The sequence below is a fragment of the Trichoplusia ni genome, chromosome 13, assembly GCF_003590095.1.
Source record: "Trichoplusia ni isolate ovarian cell line Hi5 chromosome 13, tn1, whole genome shotgun sequence".
NCBI classification, from domain to species: domain Eukaryota; kingdom Metazoa; phylum Arthropoda; class Insecta; order Lepidoptera; family Noctuidae; genus Trichoplusia; species Trichoplusia ni.
In genome coordinates, this window is record NC_039490.1 from 1,543,605 (window position 1) to 1,562,512 (window position 18,908).

General features: G+C 38.6%; 3 protein-coding genes across 3 annotated transcripts in view; 2 read left to right on the plus strand and 1 right to left on the minus strand.

The window, feature by feature from the left end:
• Window positions 1–485: 485 nt before the first annotated feature.
• LOC113500271 (regucalcin-like) lies at window positions 486–3,839 on the minus strand. The gene is made up of 6 exons (XM_026880991.1): window positions 3,194–3,839; window positions 2,413–2,575; window positions 2,094–2,297; window positions 1,675–1,884; window positions 1,465–1,577; window positions 486–1,249 (listed from the first exon to the last, which is right to left on the minus strand). The coding sequence occupies exons 2-6, from the start codon at window positions 2,573–2,575 to the stop codon at window positions 1,019–1,021; spliced, it is 921 nt and encodes a 306-aa protein (XP_026736792.1). The 5' UTR covers window positions 3,194–3,839; the 3' UTR covers window positions 486–1,018.
• Window positions 3,840–4,603: 764 nt separating this feature from the next.
• LOC113500269 (regucalcin-like) lies at window positions 4,604–7,010 on the plus strand. Its single transcript, XM_026880990.1, has 6 exons — window positions 4,604–4,698; window positions 5,058–5,224; window positions 5,406–5,609; window positions 5,802–6,014; window positions 6,362–6,474; window positions 6,601–7,010. Exons 2-6 carry the CDS (start codon window positions 5,065–5,067, stop codon window positions 6,829–6,831), a joined length of 921 nt encoding a protein of 306 aa, XP_026736791.1. The 5' UTR covers window positions 4,604–4,698; window positions 5,058–5,064; the 3' UTR covers window positions 6,832–7,010.
• Window positions 7,011–12,921: 5,911 nt separating this feature from the next.
• Window positions 12,922–18,908, plus strand: part of LOC113500275 (regucalcin-like) — a 13,972-nt gene continuing 7,985 nt past the window's right edge. Inside the window, exons 1-2 of the mRNA XM_026880995.1 lie at window positions 12,922–13,497; window positions 14,260–14,468. Of these exons, the coding sequence (XP_026736796.1) occupies window positions 13,338–13,497; window positions 14,260–14,468 (369 nt within the window). The 5' untranslated portion in view covers window positions 12,922–13,337. The remainder of the gene's footprint in view (window positions 13,498–14,259; window positions 14,469–18,908) is intronic.

Consider the following 18,908-nt stretch of genomic DNA (forward strand, 5'->3'; position numbering starts at 1 on the left):
TGGAAGATCGAAAAACTAGTCCGACTACGAAAGGATGGGCGTCCAGCCGATTCACCATCAGCTTATCGCCCCATCGTGTTGCTCGACGAGGTGGCAAAAGGCTTTGAGAAGATCATAGCAGATCGCCTCGTCTATCACCTTGCGCCAAACGCAAGTGCACTATGCACCAAACATGCGACCGGATCTAGAAGAGAAGCAGTTGATTGCAGACGCGACTTGGTCGCAAATCTGGATGGGCAAGCGTTGTCACTACCCGCTGACATCTCAGGCATGTCTGGCACGGAAGTGAGAGCGCTTGGTTAGCGTTTGCCGCGTATTGTGAAACCGTCATGTTAAAAGAAGCTGCGGAACGCGAGCTGGAGTCGACTTCTGACAACCCGTCACGCGGCAAGCGTCTTGTGCGTCGAAGACAAAATGACCTGCAACCACCGTAAGGTCGGGCCCCTGCCACCCGTGTCGTCCTGCACGTCCGTCCTCACGAGGAATGAGGGTTTAGCTTTTTAAATAAACCTTTCGAGAAGAAGTTCAACTGGACAATGGCCAGCCAGAGTCGCACTGAGCATGCGCTAGCGATCCCGTTTCTCTGCTTTACGCAGTTAAAGGGACCCGGGGTATTGTTAGTCTTTATTCGGTGTGAGTCCGACATATCCAAGTCATAAGTTTTTCATCCAGGCCGAAAAGCCTATCTAAATAAAACCTTTTTTACATTAAGAAATTTAATCCTCGTGTCATTACACGTACATTTACCAAAATTCACTGGCTACTAAGTATAAATGTTTAAAGTAAAAAACTCGGTAAATCGATATTTTATATACTAAATTTTTGTTAATCTTAGAATTTAACGGCAAATCTTTGGATGCTTTTAAACGAGTCGGTTAATGTAAATACACAAAGAATCAAGTTGGTAATTATTTAAACATACATACAAGATTAAAAACAAAGTATTTATTAGTCACAGCATGTCAAAATCACATATTTAATCTACCAAAATTGCTTTTAATGCTACGTCAGAATGCGTCTAATTATAATCTAGCCTGACTTTCAGATTCGGGTGCCCCCTGGCGGAGATCCCGGTGACGGCGTAAGTAGTTCCCGAAGGGGGATCCGGCTTGCCATTAAAGTCTAAACAAGCAGTAGTTACATACAGCATGTCAAGGTTTGGTCCTCCGAAAGTCACTGACGTCACTTGTGGAACCGGCATATCGATAGTTTCCAGAAGTTTCTTCTTTCTGGGATCTATTTTTAAAACCTAAGGGAAAGACAAGAACTTTATTAAAATAAATGTATAGACTTTATTATAATGAATGTTTCATCAAAAGAAAAGAAGGTTTCAATTTACTTTGCAACAGCGTGAATATTTATTTTTGCCTTCCATTTAACCATAAAACTTATCATGTTTTCATTGATGAGTAGTTCAGTCAAACCATCTTTATGCCATCCATTCACGGAATTTGAACTACTTACATTTGATCCCCCGAAGACAGCGACCCACAGGTTTCCGTCGGTATCAATAGTCATGCCATCAGGATAGCCCTTCAGTCCATTGTCTATCAGAGAAAACGCAATTCTCGGGTTCGCTGTTGAAATATAAGCCGAGTTTAACAAACTTATGAATGTCAAAGTAAGTAATTCAAGAATGAATGAAATTCATGTCACAAACCTTTGAATACTTACAGATGTTGCCAGTTTCCACATCGTAATCGTATCCTTGGATTGCACTTGACAGTGAGTCGATATAATAAAATGCTTTTTCCTTGAGGTCCCAACAGAGTCCGTTGGAAGCGACGATGTCAGTGGCCAGCTTGGTGGTGGTACCGTCACTGTCGATGCGGTACAGGGAGCCGGTTTTTTTACTGCCTGGGGTGGTTTCTTCACTTAAACACCCTAGAAGAAAATTTTGTATTATCACTTATTAGAACATCAGCGCAGTGTGCAGAATTTTACTATTCGTTCGACAACCGAATTTAAAAGCAATGTAAAATTATATATGAATAAATGATTAAAAAAAAAGAAAAAGAAGGGAAGAAAAATCGCGGAAATGAATAAGGATTATTTATTATTTAAGATCTCGATTCGATGGTAGTCTAGCTTACCGGTAAACAATCTTCCCAGGGGATCCGCTTTTCCATCGTTGAGTACGTTTTTCGGGTATTCCTTATCTACTTCTGTGACAGTTCTCAGGATCTTGGGAGGGTTCTCGTCTGCAGTCCATTCGATCTCCACCACTTTGCGGCCTTGAGTCACCAAGAAATGGTCCTTCTTTCCCTCAATAGGTAGAATAAAATGTGGCTTCTCCTCTGGAAAATAAAAGACAGATAGTAGATTTGAAGATAATTTGCATTAATCAAGCTTGAAATATTTTTTACACTCTCTTCTTTTACATCAGACAAAGTGATGACTGGCTGATCTTACCTAACTTGGCCTTGATGTGTTTGCGCGTTGTCCTGTCATACTTAATAATTGTATAGTTTTCAATATCCACCATGTATAACACACCTTCCTCGCTATGCCAGTGTGGACCCTCGCCCAGAGTCGCTGGATCCAGTTCTAATTTTTCTATTACCACTGGCGACATCTAAAGAAATTAAAATTTTATAAATAGTTTTTAAAAGAAAGCCGTTTTCGAAATATTTGTGTAAAGGGTATATTCACAAAATTTTCCGGTCACACTTTTAATGAAATCCAAGAACGCCGCTCAACGAAGTCTGCAGTCGCCGAACATGCTGAAGGTTCCAGCCATTATATTAGATTTGACCAACCACAGATCCTCGCTAAAGAATCCAAATTCCTACCTAAGATGTTTCGCGAGGCTATTGAGATTAAAAAACACCCTAATTTCAATAGAGAAGATGGCTGGAAGATATCACCTACTTGGGATCCAATAATAAATAAACTCAAGGCCAAACCCAAGAGCAGCGCTGCAAGACATCAAGACACAGTGAGCTCATACTACGTAGGTCGGACCACAAATAATTAATTAAAATATGAAGGTAGAACGAGCAACATCTTCTGTCAAGACGAACGCCATCTCAGTCTGCCCGTGACCATGATACCTGCAAAGGTTTCGAAACGTCGGGAACTAAAATCTAAAATTAAACCGCGATAAAATCCGTAAAAGTAGTTTCATTTCAATGTCTAACATTCGCGTAAACCTAAGAAACCACTATGAAATCCAAGAAGAAAAAGAACTCACCGCTGCTCAAAATCGGGGTAGTTATGTCACGATCTTAACTGTGAAAGTATAAAAGCACATTCCAAATATATACTTCATTAACACAGTCGTTATCTTATCCATTAAAATAATAAAGGAAAACCTACGGATAACAATAAACTTTTCTTGTTTTTATTTTCTTTCATTTCTGAATAAAAAATACTTCCGTAATAAGGAGTGGAGTTTTTGTGTCCATGGGAGCGGTGAATACCTTTAAGTTAAGTGGTATTACACATTCAAACCTAGACCAACGCAATTATGGAGGACCTAAATGCTTTTCTTATGCGTGATTTGAACTCGCGCTAAGAGAGTATTGTTATTTGCTTTTTAGTACTTTTATGTACATTTTATGACTCTTTGGAAAAGTACACAAAGAGATCTTTTGGAAAACAGACGGACATGATAATAAGTTTATACAATAAAGACGAAACCAATTTTTAATTATTAGTAGAAATTTTGTTAGTCATGACTGGACAGCCAAATTTTGGTATAGATTACAGGTATACACTTTTTTGATTTTAAACTAAGCCCAGCAGTCGAGTCATACAAACTTTCTTTTAATATTTATTGTCATCGCGATCGGTAAGAATTGAAATATACATTAATACATTATTTAATTATAATTATTTGCTTCTGCGATGTCTTTCGCGTTGGTGACGGAATTTACAATCTGAATAGTGCCTCGATTTAGATATTTACAACGGCTAATAAATCGAAAAAAATGTATTAAAATGAAACTAATCGTATTCACCTCAGCAAATTAAAAAAAAGAAAATTCATTATATTCACAGTAAGTTTTCCGACCCGTATTGAGTTAACAATTATTGTGTTGGAAAAAAGCTTTGGAAAATATGAATAGTTTCAAATTTAATGCAATTTCCATTCGTTCATCGGCCATTGTAAATAGCAGAATTAGGGTCCAGTTATTTTACTGTAATACTACTGTCTCCTGCGCACTGCGTATTTTCTTTATTCTTTTTTGTTTTGCCCAAGTAAGTTGCATTTCCGGATATATTTACCGCCATTACGTGATCATAATTAATATAAACTAATTAAGCTTTTCAAACCCCTGGGACTTTCACAAACGACGCTCAGACTACAACACAACTTTATTTTGTTTTCTTGTTGTCTGTTTTTCCTAATAGTCACAGCCAGTAACGAACTGATAGAAACAACCGAAGAAATCCTAATGTAATACAAGCTCATACAGGAACAAGTTCCCGTGAGACGAGTTGCAAGTGCAATGGAAAGATTTGAACTCGCGGTCAGTGACCTCTATGGCTTAGAAGAAAAAAGGAGAAAAATCGCTTCGAATTCTAAAAATACGAACACATGCACTTATTAGAATGAATTATTACTTTTCACTAAGTTTGGCGGATAAGATAACACGACGGTCCTAACGAGCTATATAATCGAACCGATATCACGCTCAGATTATATTTATACATTTTCCGTAGTCGTGTCCGCGTAACTGAGAGTGATAAACTGTAAGTATTATTCGAAAAAAAATATTTTTTTATTATGTTACATTCGAGGTGTTCATTTTTCGAAAGTTAGAGACCTTCGTATAGTGGAATATGTACAATCTACTATAGTATATGTTAAGCAACATTTTTGTGATGTGTTGATATTTTTTTGCTTTCTCTAAAAACCCCTTAGTGTGTTTAATATAAAGTAAATAACACTCGGTAACTGCTTTATTGCCATTTAAATTCCGCCTCACAATTTGTACGAATAAGCTCGTCGACTTTAGGGACTACTTTCAAAGATACATACCGATAATACAGTATTAAGTGTGCACGCAACCAACCGATCAATAACGAGCAGTTTTAACACCATGTTTCAGTGTGAAGATGGCGCCAGTGGTAACACAACTACCGATTAATGCATGCAGCCTGGGCGAGGGTCCGCACTGGGACAGTGATGACAACTCCTTGTACTTCGTGGACATAGTCAAGGCCACTATTAACAAGTATGAAGCTGACACTGGCAAACACGTTGAAGCTAAGCTAGGTAAGTTTAATGATATTAATAAAGTTGTCACTACTAAAAATAAAACAGTACTATCTTGACTTAGTGTTAGCAAAGAGGTAGCATATTTTGAAACGTAACAGGATAAGTCTCTTTTGGTTGGAAAGGTTCCATAAATCATTAAAACTAGACAGATTTAACCATGATTGTGTTTACTTTTCAGATGTGACGTCACATTTTATTATACCAGTCGAAGGTAAGAAGCACCACTTCGTGATCACTCAAGGCCGCAAAGTGGTGGAGATCAAGTGGACTGCAGACGAGAACCCTCCCAAAATCTTGAGAACTATCACAGAGACGGAACCCGAATTCCCGAAACATGTGCTGAATGACGGCAAAGCGGATCCTTTGGGAAGACTGTTTACTGGTAAGATATAAGTACAAAAATCATTCAGTGAGTAGCAGGAAAAAATACTTAAGAAAATTGTAGCCTAAAGGTTGTCTGACCACGTTTCTTATTTTAGATCTTTTATTAGGTTCTTCTAGAAAGTAAACTGAACCACTTAAGACTATTGTATCAGCATTAGTAGGTAATTTTAACACATGAATGTTTTTCCAGGAATTATTGTTGATGACGTTCTCGCTCCTAACAGAGCAAAGGATGGATCCCTGTACCGCATCGACCCTGACGGCACCACAAACAAAGTGGCGTCGGGCATCGTTTGCTCCAACGGGCTTTGTTGGGACCTCAAGGAGAAAGCCTTCTATTACATAGACTCTTTGACCTTCACTGTCCAAAGATTTGACTACGACGTTGAGACTGGAAACATCTGTAAGTATTACAAACTTACTGACAGTAACAAGTTCTAAATACCAATTGGGCCGTCCTATTCGAATGGAAAATATTGATTTGCATTTGCTAGATGAATAGGCTTGACTTACTCATAAAGACTGCCAGTCATCATCTGCACTTTTTTGAACCAAAGTTCTTTTTAAACTTAATAATTTGCCTCTCATTTAATATGCTGCAATATGGGTTATTTTTATTTTCAAGTAAAACTACTACCCAATGAAAAAATGAAACCTCAAACTGCTGCTTAGCTACTGGGCTGTGTGAATTGCAAATTATTAATCTGGGTGAGATGCAAATTTTATTGACGTGCGACTCATTCTTTTCAGCGAATCCTACAGTTGCGTTTTCATTTGAAAAACATGGATTGACGAGCTCTCCAGACGGCATGACCATCGATACCGACGGGAACCTGTGGGTCGCTGCTTTCTGGGAAACAGGTGTAAGTACTCTGTTTTGGTGTTGAGAGGATTGACCGACAACTTTGCGTGAGCTTTGTTTTCCCATGGTTCACTTTCTACTACTGAACGCTTTCCCTTTTTTCCTTACAAAGAGTTCTCTTCCTCAGATGCTGAAAATAGATCCAAGACAAAATAAGGTTGTGGAAAAGATCCCCCTCCCAGTGGCGCAGGTGGCGTCGGCGACCTTTGGAGGTCCAAACCTGGACGTGTTATACGTGACCACTGCGAGCTTAGCCTTGGAAGGCAGACCGGAACAGCATCCCCCGGCGGGGTCAACGTACGCCATCACAGGGATGAACGCGAGGGGTTATCCTAATCTTAAAGTCAGGCTATATTAGTGGTCGACACTAGGAAACGAAGCAAAAAACTTCTATAAGGGTCAGATCCAACAGATGTGCCTATTTCGTTGAATCCCTGAAGGAATGTGATTGACATTTACGGTTTAACGGAAACTGAAGAAACCTGTGATAATTTTTAATAACTTTATTTTCATTAAACAAACGATTAGTAACCATAATTATGTTTTACTAGCTGCCCCGTGTGCGCTTCGCCTGTTGATGTGTGGGGACCAACGATGGTATAAGTTATTGAACGCAATTGTTACGTAGAGTGTTATGATTTATATCATGACTGCCAAAAGAAGGGTCATGTTTTCTTTAATTTGTAAGTGTGTGTAAAACCGAATTGCATTTACTTATGTGTAGAATTTCTGTTGTGTCAAAGGCAATTTATTTTCTGAATATTTAATAATGATGTTTATAAAACTCAATGTTGGTCCGCCGATACGTAAGACCAGGAGTAACCTTCCTTCAAAAATTAACACTTCTAATCCGGATTTCTTTTGCGAACCCCGTTTCAAAAAAAAGACTTAAGAATAATCTTGTTAGTATGACACTAATAAACGAATTGAAATACCATTGGTAAAATCATTTATCAAACGGTATCAGGTCCTTTCTGCTAAGAAGGTCGTGCGTGCTATAAGCTAAGAATACTACTTGCTAGGTACCTTAATGTTCTATTTCGCAAGTACGCTTATTCGTAAGCTAAATGTGCTACGAATGTCAAATCAAAAATCGTAGCAAATAAGCCACGCATGTCAAATATGCTACGTGGGCCAAGTATGCTACGGATATCAGGCGTTCTACTGGGGAGAAGGAGAAAGGATGGAAGGAGTAAGGACGCGGAAGTAACAATATAAATGAATGCCTTCGTACAGGTGTGTGATCGTGTTTAGTTAAAGGAGTTGTACAGGTATTGTTTGTATGAATGAATAGACATTTTTTTGACATATTTTAGATATCTACTGATAACGTAACACCTGTCGAGGCATACTAATAAATCAGAATATTATCGATAATGAAGGAGGTAATAAAGATAATTTTATCATTAGTGAGAATTGTAATACACATATGAAATACAGCCTGTGATCGTGACCCGAAGAAATTCTTTCTTAAGGTCGTTGCGTTAAAGATAATAACTCTACCGCATGCACCAAATAAATGATTTATTCAGGTTGTAATTTATACTTTAAATGCGGTTAATATGCTAAGACATCTAATTATAATGTATCCGCTTTCCTAGCGTAGTATGCAGGACCATTCGGAACGTTCCAAGTTCATTTTGTTACATCCAGTTTGCCTACTTAGTTGATAATAATTAAAAACATATTAAAGTAAAAGTAAACTCTTTATTCAGCTCAGTAAACATTTATTGTTTCTTCAGATTCCTCAATCACCTATGTAGTAACTGAGCCTTTGGTCACAACTGTCTAACTGATCCTGCCTGCCTATTCCAGCCTAACTTTAGGATTCGGTTCCCTCTATCAGATCCCTATGATACAGAACATTTCCCCCGAAAGGGAACCCAGTATACCATCAAAGTTTATACCCGCTGAAGTTGTTACAACAACATACATGTGTCAGTTAACATACGCTAAGCGTACCTGTCAACTTACGCTATATTACACCCATGAAGATAGTATTTTACTATTGCCGAAGTCAGGCAGATTCATAATTACAAATCAGTTAATCCTATATCAATTTCTCCTCATAAAACACTGGTACTTGTGAAAGCATGACACGTGTAGAGTATGCAGTATCACAATGATTGTTATAATTTTTGTCTTCGAGGAATGAACAGGCAAATTTAGGATAGATAAGATATCTTCTGATAATGTGATTTAAGAATAAGTAGACCACCTGGCGAGGTAAACATGGTTTTTGAGATAAAATTGACATCGTTAAAGATTCTATAAGAACAGGATACTTACTACCGATACAAATGATTTATTTTTCAATCGAATTGAGATCAAGTTGGGGGCTTGGAACTCGAAATTTGCGCCAATTGTGCAGTTCAGTGAATCAGTGATCGATCGACAGCTAACGACCCTGATAACATTGGATATCAAATCCAGATTGATTAAGTTCGATAGCAGGTACTAAATCAGCTCCTATACCCAAATGATAGGCGTGAGTATGTAGTAATCACGTCAATGGACTACTCTGGCTTATCGAAATGAAATGGCATTTCCATATTTGAAGCTTAACCAAACCGGGTTCACATGCAAGCCGGAGAGCAGTGTTAAAGGAGAACTTTCTCTTCATGTTTTTATTTGCCATAGAGCTGGAATTTATTTTTAAAGTACTTATACCTTAATTTAATTATATACCTTCGAACTTTGAGGGGAAATGAAAAAAAAAAATATTAAATAAACTCAATATTTCCATAGGGTTTCTCCAAATCGTTAAAACAAGATTGTTAAAGTAGAGGTTTTGTTGAGTGTTTCGCAAATGTGCAATCTACATTGGATTGTTATTTGCAGGGATACATATATATTATATAGCAATAAAGATTAAATTAAAATGAGTAAACAATTACACTTTTCAAGAGAGGTACGATCAATGTGTGATGCACTTTTCTCCTGATGACCTTTTTGCTTCGTATACAAATTTCATTTACCACTAACGTCAAAGCACGGAATACAAGTGGTCTACGAATCTCAAGCAAACTATGAACGAATGTAAAGTCCCACTTACTACAAATGTCAAGTCTGCTACGAATGTCAAATAATAATTCCCTCGCTTTTTTTTTGCTAAAGTGATTTTGTCAGGGATATTCCCTCGATTCTTACAGACTGAACCTCAACCTTCATCATTCCTATTATCTATCCTGTCTTAGGGCTGTGACAGACACACCGTCCGGCCCGTCGCACAGGATCTCTTGGATCTTCTCGTAGAAGTATGGCAGGAGCGTGGGGAACGCGCTCCGTCGCCACTTTTTGTAAACTGTTTCACAGAACTAGGCTAAAAAATCCCACACTTCCCGGCACAGTAGCCACAACAGCCGACAGCGCGGAGTCTTTTCCTCCTAGAGCAGAAATCAGTTTGTCGCGAAAGTGTTATACTAACATGGTTTTTAAATTCGCATGCTCTTGTGAAGATCTCAGAGATGAACTACGACCGAAAGCGGTTCAATTTTTTTTAAAGATTCACAATCTGCGCCCATGTGCTGTATATCCGAGTTTGGATCTCTGGTTATAGTCATTGACGCCATCTGCGGAATCAGGATAAGGTAAAACTAAAGAATAAGTCTTGTAAAACCAAATTAAATAAGGGTGAATTTCAACAGGTCCAAAAAAATCTTCATTTCCGTGGATTTTTTATTCTTCAACTTTAGAACAATAAAAAATAGTGTTTTCTCAAGTTTTCGATCAGATATGCAGTTTTGCTTAATATGTAGCAGATAGCTTAAAAAACTAACGAGATATACAGGATTGAAAATTCCGTGCCACGGCGATGAAACATGCATGCACGGCAATGAAACAGGCGTCCATGGCAATGAAATGTTATTATAGTGTACAAGAATATTTAAATGATAAAGTTAATCATTGAAACAAAAATAAATACTATTAATTTATACGCAATAATAATAGAATATAATGTGTAAAAATCCAGTCACACATGATATTATTTTTATAATATAACTATAAATAGATACATTCCTGTCTAGTGGCGAAACAAACATAAGTCACGGAAATGAAACACGTGGCCACGGCAATGAAAGGAAACTGTTTTACAAGGCACGGCGATGATATTTTTTTCATTCCCGTGTATTTTTTTTCATTGCCATAGCAAATTTTGTCCACGGAAACCACGGAAATGAGAGCACGGCGATGAAAATCAAGGGGTATAATTCAATTTACTAAAAAACTGGTAATAATTCACAGTAATGAACACTTTACAAATAAGCTAAATATAAATGGCATTGTATTGAAAGCTCAATCGAGATTAAAAACTTATTGAAATAGAAGTTAGACCTATCCACGGCGATGAAATAAAAAATGTCCAGTACCAAAAAAATTGAATACTTTTAATTATAGCTCGAAAACGCAGGCACGTACACACGTCGTTCCTTGTCTAGCCTTTCGACGTTACTTATATGCAACGTTTAACGCAAAACGGGAGCGACGCAAAACGTTAGAATATGCAATATTCTCAAATATGTTTAGGACATGGCGATGAAAGGTAGTTCTGGGACAAATGGTTTTTTATTAACCATACGTTGTATTGTGTAAATATTTGAATAAATGTATTCCGAGTCAATACTCTAACTATTCACGAACCAAATAAAACTAAGTTTTAATATAAATAACGATACATTTTTGATCAATGATGACTTTAATACATCAAGGTGAGTCGTGGACAAACACGGCGATGAAAGATTATGTGGTTTAACTTTTTTTTTTGGAAAACCTATTAATTATATTAATAAAATATTTAGTGCTACAGATAGATTTTTATGTCATCTACCTAAAAAAAAATGTTAGAACATTATAACAATGCTTTTTAGTACCGATTTCATCGATGCCACGCAATTTTTGGGTCCGGGAAATTCACCCATAACTGAAATAAGATTAGCTTTTTTTTGTATGATTCTTACCCAAAACCATTAAGGTAAGTACTTAATTGTAAATTAACGAATTCTATGTAAAATTTCCCCAAAAATTAGCGCGGTTAAATTACTTACGTTTGATTCCTTGAAGACAGCGACGCCATTGGTAAGCACACAAAACTTGACGGTAAACTACATACTGCCCGCTTTGTAAATCAATTTGAACTTGTTAGTGGCCAACATTAATGCTACTAATGCGACCCGTTTGTCTTTAAATTCTTAAACGTACCATCTTTGCAGCTGCCGTGCGACTGAGTCAGATTATTGTAAGGATCATTAAAAATCAGCCAAACTTCTGTTAGATCTCATGAACTTTACAATATGTAGTTATTATAATATCATACGGCTACCGCACCAGGATATCCCCAATCCGATAATGAACTTAACGCTTAGGAACTTGTGTGCAAGCCCCATTGTAGATAAAAAATCTGGCAGACGCAAGTCGGGCACGCGCGGCGATGGTTCCGTAGCAGCACAAAGCACAAAAAACTGTCACAATATAGATTATTTTAACACTACTGCTACCTATAATATGTTGCCAATTATGATGTTTGTTTTTTGCCATATTTCTTAACCTCGAACGGGAATATTCTGTAGGTATTAATCCTCTTTGTCAAATATTTGGTATGAGCATGTAAACTTAAATTATTTTAGTTCGTATAAAATGGGCTGAAAATACAGACATCTCTAACCGACTACGAACACCCTGGACTCCTTCCAGAGCTTTAGCCAGAGCCCCAGGATCGCGCATTCCCTGCGAGACTCAGGCTGTTTTAACAAAGTGGCCAAACACCTAAGTTAGAGTTTTGATGTATAGAACCCTAAAAACTTAATGCGTTTTCCTTATAAATAAACAAACAAATAATAGATAAGATACTTACCTCGTGACAACTTAAGGTCCAGTCACTCCGAGACGCGACGCGACAATACTGAAAGATACGTCAACAACTGACGCAAAAAGTTGAAATCATAAACAGTGTGATGCCGCGGGGTGCATCGGAGATAGTGTCTCGACAATAGAACAATCGCATCTTAGTGTGCAATGACCCTTAATTTAAAACTATAAATTGCCTAGTCCTGCTTAGTTTTACAACACATCGGTATGCAAAAAACAATTATAAATGATGAAATATAGGTTTAATTGCTTGACATCAGAACTTATTTCAAAATATACCAGTCGCATTAAGTTGGATATGCCAGCTTGTTATTTTCCCTTTAACCCTAAAGGAAAACTTTTGGCTGAAGACTAATTCAACAAAAATCTTTTGTTTTTTTCTGGGCATGAAGCTGCACGAGATCCAGCATCGTCTGCACATGCGCTGTGCTCCTGGGGGTTCTGACGCTGTCAATTAAACGGTGGTGATTCAAAAACAATATTCGTTTAAACAAATAAACAATGAAAGAAGTTATTTCTCATTTAGTAAAAAAAGTCGAAGTAGGGAATTTAATCTCAGGACTCGGGACAAGCATACATCTGTCACAAAAATGCTTGTCTCACGCGTTGATCGAACCCGCGACGTACCTACTCCTTAATTTACGTATTTGTAAATTAAGGATTTAGGTAATCACACCCTTATAAACTGAACTTATTGTCTAATTTCAATACCTACATAAGTTCATTATATAGATGCACTAAACAAACAAAAACAATTCTAATATAATTGGACGCGGATACAGACATTACTTTTCACCGAGTTTGACAGATAAGATAACACACCAGTCCTGGTGGGCTACGGGTATATAATCAGAACATGTTTACTAATATAATACTCCACAGTTGTTCTCGTGACATTAACTAAACTGACCGTGATACAGTGTGAGTTACTATTTCAACTATTTGTTTTTCTTCACATTGACTAATGTTTTCGAAGATAGTACTTTTTATAGTCTGAAGATGGCCCCCGTCATAACTCAACTGCCGATCGAGGCTCTGACCCTGGGCGAGGCTCCGCACTGGCACAGCGAGGACAACGCGCTGTACCTGGTCAGCATCAGCGACCGCACCATCCATAAGTACGAGCCGGACACTGGCAAACATGTCAAGGCGACGCTAGGTAAAGTTTGACGACATGAATGAAACTCTATGTTTAGTATTCCTCTGTGTATTTTTTATGTTTTAAAAAGTCACTCATTTTGTTTAAGTGGAAGTGGCGTTGAGGAAACAGCTTTTAAGGTCGGAGGTTCCCTTTTTAGCTCAAATAATAAAAGTATTTATGTTTGTACCCACACACCTTAAATAGGGTATTTGACTAAAAAAATCTTTCGTCTGATTGAATGACAGAAGGCCTATCACCACTGCAGATAAGCTCTACATGCTCAAGCTGATGAAGAGAGACATCAGATACATGCAGCGCGCTGTCATAACTGCAATAATTTTGCAATAATTACGTGCACATAATACTTCTGCCAAACTGTAATGCAGTTTGTTGGCAGATGCAGCTCCCGTTTATTACTTTTATATGTGGCATTAGGCCCGAAAGCGAGCGCTTTGTGAAAGTACTCTGATAAGTTATCAATACCATTAGGCGGCGACGCGATGTTCAACGACAACGACTATCTAGCGGCAATACTTAACAAAACAATTAGCAAAACTATCACAGTCTAGTTTCTGGAATAGTCGACATTAAACTAAGCTCAAATTACTAAAACCAGTTACAAATAATTGTCATTAATCAACCTCATCAGCCCGTAATCGTCCACTTCTGGACATTGGACTCCCCAATTGCACATCGAGATCTATCTTCGGCTGCTCCCATCCAGCTCCTGCCAGCCAAGTTGTCATTAATAATTGCTCACATTCCAGTCTTAACTTTCAGAGCTGGAGCCCCATTTCATTCTACCTGTTGAGGGAAAGAAAAGCCACTTCCTGATCACTCAAGGCCGTAAAGTGGTGGAGATCGAGTGGTCCGGGGACGAGAGCCCTCCCAAGATTCTGAGAACTGTCACAGAAGTGGACCATGAACACCCGACAAACGTGCTCAACGATGGGAAAGCGGATCCCCGCGGGAGGTTGGTTACTGGTAAGTTGGATATGCTTATTATTTTCCCTTTAACCCTAAAGGAAAACTCTTGGCTGAAGATCACAAGTATAATCTACCTTACTAAATTAAGAATAAGGAAAGATACAAAAATAAATGAGTTTAGTTGTACAGTTCACGGTCAACCGAGCGGCGAACCGCTCGCGCGCGTCGAGTAAAGATGAATTCGAATGTAGTAAAATGTAGCTCGTGCAATATTGTAATTAATGAAGTACTCGCGTTTATGCAAAATAAAATCAGTGTGATGGACGAAGTAACGCTTGTCAGGATATGTGATACAGCGTTCACCAATGAGGAAGTGTTAGCTGCTAAAAAGTTGTTATTTGAAGCGGTATCAACAACAAAAATGAAGTCCAGAAGAAAAGAAGGGAAGTCCAGTAGGGATTTACAAGACATTATTGATTTAATGAAGCATACAGAGGCTGCGGACCCAGAAAAGTTTCCAACGTTTGTTGCTAAAGATTTGCATAGACTACCGCCGGTCACTTTTGACCACTTAGATGCAACACGAGTGCTAAGAGATATATTAATTCTACAGGAGGAGATTAAGTATTTAAAAACTGAGTGTGTCACGAAAGAACAATTATGTGAAATTTCAAGTTGCTATGCGAACGCAGTCATTGAGTGAGTTCGACTTCAATCCTATAAACGACAAGAGGGGTGGACATTTATTAGAAAAAATTGAGTGCGAAAGTCGGCCAATGGGCCTTAGCCACATTACATTGGAATCAAAAAATGATAATTACATACGCGATCATTCACAATCACCAGTGAAAATACAGGTAGAAGTCGCAAACAATCCAGTGCATACCCTCGTTAACAAATTGTCAACTTCAATTAGTACCAGTGAACCAGCTGTTATTTCTCAGAGCGCCACAAGCGGGCGCGTGGAGGCCCATACCGTGGTTTCGAACGTAAAACCGGTATCCGTAGGCGCACGCGCCTCCGACGATACCACTACGATTGTCGCGTCTCGCTCACTGGTCGACAAATGTGTGAATCACGGCGAGAGCGCTGGCGCGGGCGATGGTCCCGCCATCGTGCAATCGAGATTATCTGTAGCGGACGTATTGAAATCGAGTAGCGAATGTAAACAAAAAGTAGGAGACACAGATGAATGGACTAAAGTTCAATACGGAAGGAAGCGAAGGAATAGATTTATTAGTAACACTGGAAAGGCCACAAATGATTCTAACAGCATGTTTAGAGCCGCTCAAATAAGTAGAATTCCTTTGTATATATCTAATGTGTGTAAAGAATCGAGAGAAGAGGATATTAAACAATACATTTGGAACAGAACTCAGGACTCAGTCTCATTAGAAAAAATAAATATGAAGAAAAACAAGAACTATAATTCTTTTATATGTTACGTTTCCAGCCATAAATTACGATTATTTTTAAATGATGAAATGTGGCCGGATGGTATCTGTTTTAGGCGCTTTGTACAGTTTCGTAGTACTATAAACAAAGAGGACGCATTAGAAAAAGGATCAACAGGGGCAAAACTACCATGATGAACAAAATAGATACAAATATAAATACGAAGTTTGTGACATTCAACTGTAAATCCCTAAAAAGATCTATTGAAAGCGTTAGGTACTTATGCAAAACAGCTGACATAGTGGCTTTGCAGGAGACATGGCTTCTGCCTCATGATTTAAACATACTTGGAAGTATACATGACCAGTTTGATTATACTGGAAAATCGGCAGTAGATACCTCGGCAGGAATTTTGACAGGACGACCGTTTGGAGGAGTGGCAGTATTATGGCGAAAAGGAATTTTCAAATCTGTGTCTGTTGTGGAGTGTAGTAGTACTCGCATATCAGCTATAAAAGCTTGCTTAGAAGACCGCGCAATATTAGTGTTCAGTGTTTACATGCCAATCGATTCTGCAGAAAACCTTTTCGAATTTACTGAGTGTTTAAGCGAATTAAGTGCTGTTATTGATGCTAGTGATGTAGAAGCGGTTTATATGATGGGAGATTATAACTCTCACCCACATCAACCTTTTTGGAATGAACTATGTAACTATAGCACAGATCAGTTATGGATATGTGCAGATACGGAGTCGTTGGGTCTAGGGTCTGATAACCATACCTATGTTAGTGACATGAATGGGAGCAGGCGCTGGTTAGACCACTGTTTTGTAACCCAGGCTGCCTGGCGAACTGTTGTGAATGTTTATATTGAATATGATGTGTTTTGGTCCGATCATTTACCGCTAGTCATAGAGTGTAACTTATGTACAGTTGCCCAGAAATCGCCTCTCATTAAGTCATTATGTGACAAAGTAAAATGGAAAGAACGTGACCGTGATCAGATTAGTGAATATTTTGATATCTGTAATCGTAAATTCCGGAGCATGCACTTTCCAGAGCTTTTTATGAAGTGCGCTGATAAAATATGCAACTCTGAAGAACACAAACGTGGCCTTGACAGTATGTATAAAAGTATTGTGGATGTTATGTCTGACGCAGCTAAACAAACTTACAAGGGAGACCAGCCGCGAGGTAAAAAACGCGTAATTGGCTGGAACAAGTATGTCCGCGCTGCACACTTGGAGGCAAGGCAGAAGTATCAGGTATGGATTCTTTGTAATAAACCGATGTCGGGCAGAGTCTGGGATGATATGCGAGAAAGCCAAAAGATTTTCAAAGCAAAATTAAAATGGTGTCAAAATCACCAAGAACAAATAAAAATGGACATAATATCTTCTCACAGATCATCAAAGAACTTTGGCCGATTTTGGAAATCCACAACTGGCATTGATCTTAAGCCAGCCCTTCCAGTGACAGTTGCGGGCTGTAGCACAGAGAATGGTATAGCGAATATTTTTAAAAACCATTTTCGCGTGATCTCGCCGTTGGGCCCCTCGAAGGATGTGTTCGATACTGAGATTAGTCAGAACTGCCCTCTTATCAGATTTACAACCAAGCAGATATCTAACGTGATACAAAAAATGTCGGGCGGAAAATCTCCAGGGCATGACAGTCTCAGTATCGAGCACTTAAAATATGCTGGTTTTCATTGTGCTAGGTCGTTATCTATGTTTTATTCCTTATGTGTCAGTCACTCTTATCTACCACCGGACCTAATGAAAACGCTAGTTGTACCCATTATAAAGAATAAGACGGGTGATATCACAGATGTTAATAACTACAGGCCTATATCACTCGCTACTGTGATTGCCAAAGTATTTGACGGTTTGCTGGACGTATATTGGATAAATTTGTAAATCTGCATGACGCTCAGTTCGGGTTTAGGCCAGGACTGGTCTACTGAAAGCGCAATATTAAGTCTAAAGCAAACCGTTAAATATTATACTGACAGACACACATCAGTTTATGCGTGCTTCCTTGACCTCTCTAAAGCTTTTGACCTTGTGTCATATGAAATTTTGTGGAAAAAGCTTAGGGAGGCACGCGTACCTACTGAATTAATACGTGTTTTTCAGTATTGGTACTCCAACCAGGTGAATAATGTAAGATGGCAAAACATACTATCTGACGCATACAGGCTAGAATGCGGAGTAAGGCAGGGGGGACTTACCTCGCCGAGGCTTTTCAGTCTGTATATAAATGAGTTGATAGCTGGGCTAAGCAGCAAGCGTATCGGATGTTGGATTGATGGAATTTGTGTGAATAACCTTAGCTACGCGGATGATATGGTGCTGCTCGGCCCAACTGCCAACGCAATACGGGAACTTTTAGACTACTGTACCAAATACGCTGCAAGCCACGGTCTTTTGTATAACTCTAAAAAGAGTGTCTTCATGATCTTTAAGGGCGTCAGCAAAAAAATATCCCTTGAGCCGGTCATTACGCTTAACGGACAGGTAATTCAAAAAGTGACACAGTTTAAATATTTGGGGCACTGTGTCACGGATGACCTTGGGGATCATGCAGATATTGAAGGGAACGCAGGGCTCTTGCTGTGAGAGCGAATATGTTAGCACGTAGGTTTGCTCGCTGTAGTAAGGAGGTAAAAGTTACTTTGTTTAAAGCGTATTGCCAAACCTTCTACACGAGTAGCCTGTGGTTTAGTTACACGCGTGGAGTATTGGATAAATTGAGAATCCAGTACAATAACGGCTTCAGAATGCTTTTGGGCTTGCCGCGTTTCTGTAGTGCCTCAAACATGTTCGCACAGCATCACACCATGACTTTTATGCCATGATACGACTTAAAACGGCGTCACTTCTGCAAAGGGCACGGTCAAGCTCAAATGGCATTCTGGAGATGTTAACAAATAAACTTGACTCGCCTATTATGCAACACTTTATGCAAATACTGGTGAGGCAAGAGTAATGTTAAGGTTTTATTATATTTTATGTGTGTGTTACTAACATAGCTTTTATAAGTGTTTCTGTAACTAACCGTGGACCTCTGTTGTCTGAGAAATAAATAAATTATTATTATTATTAT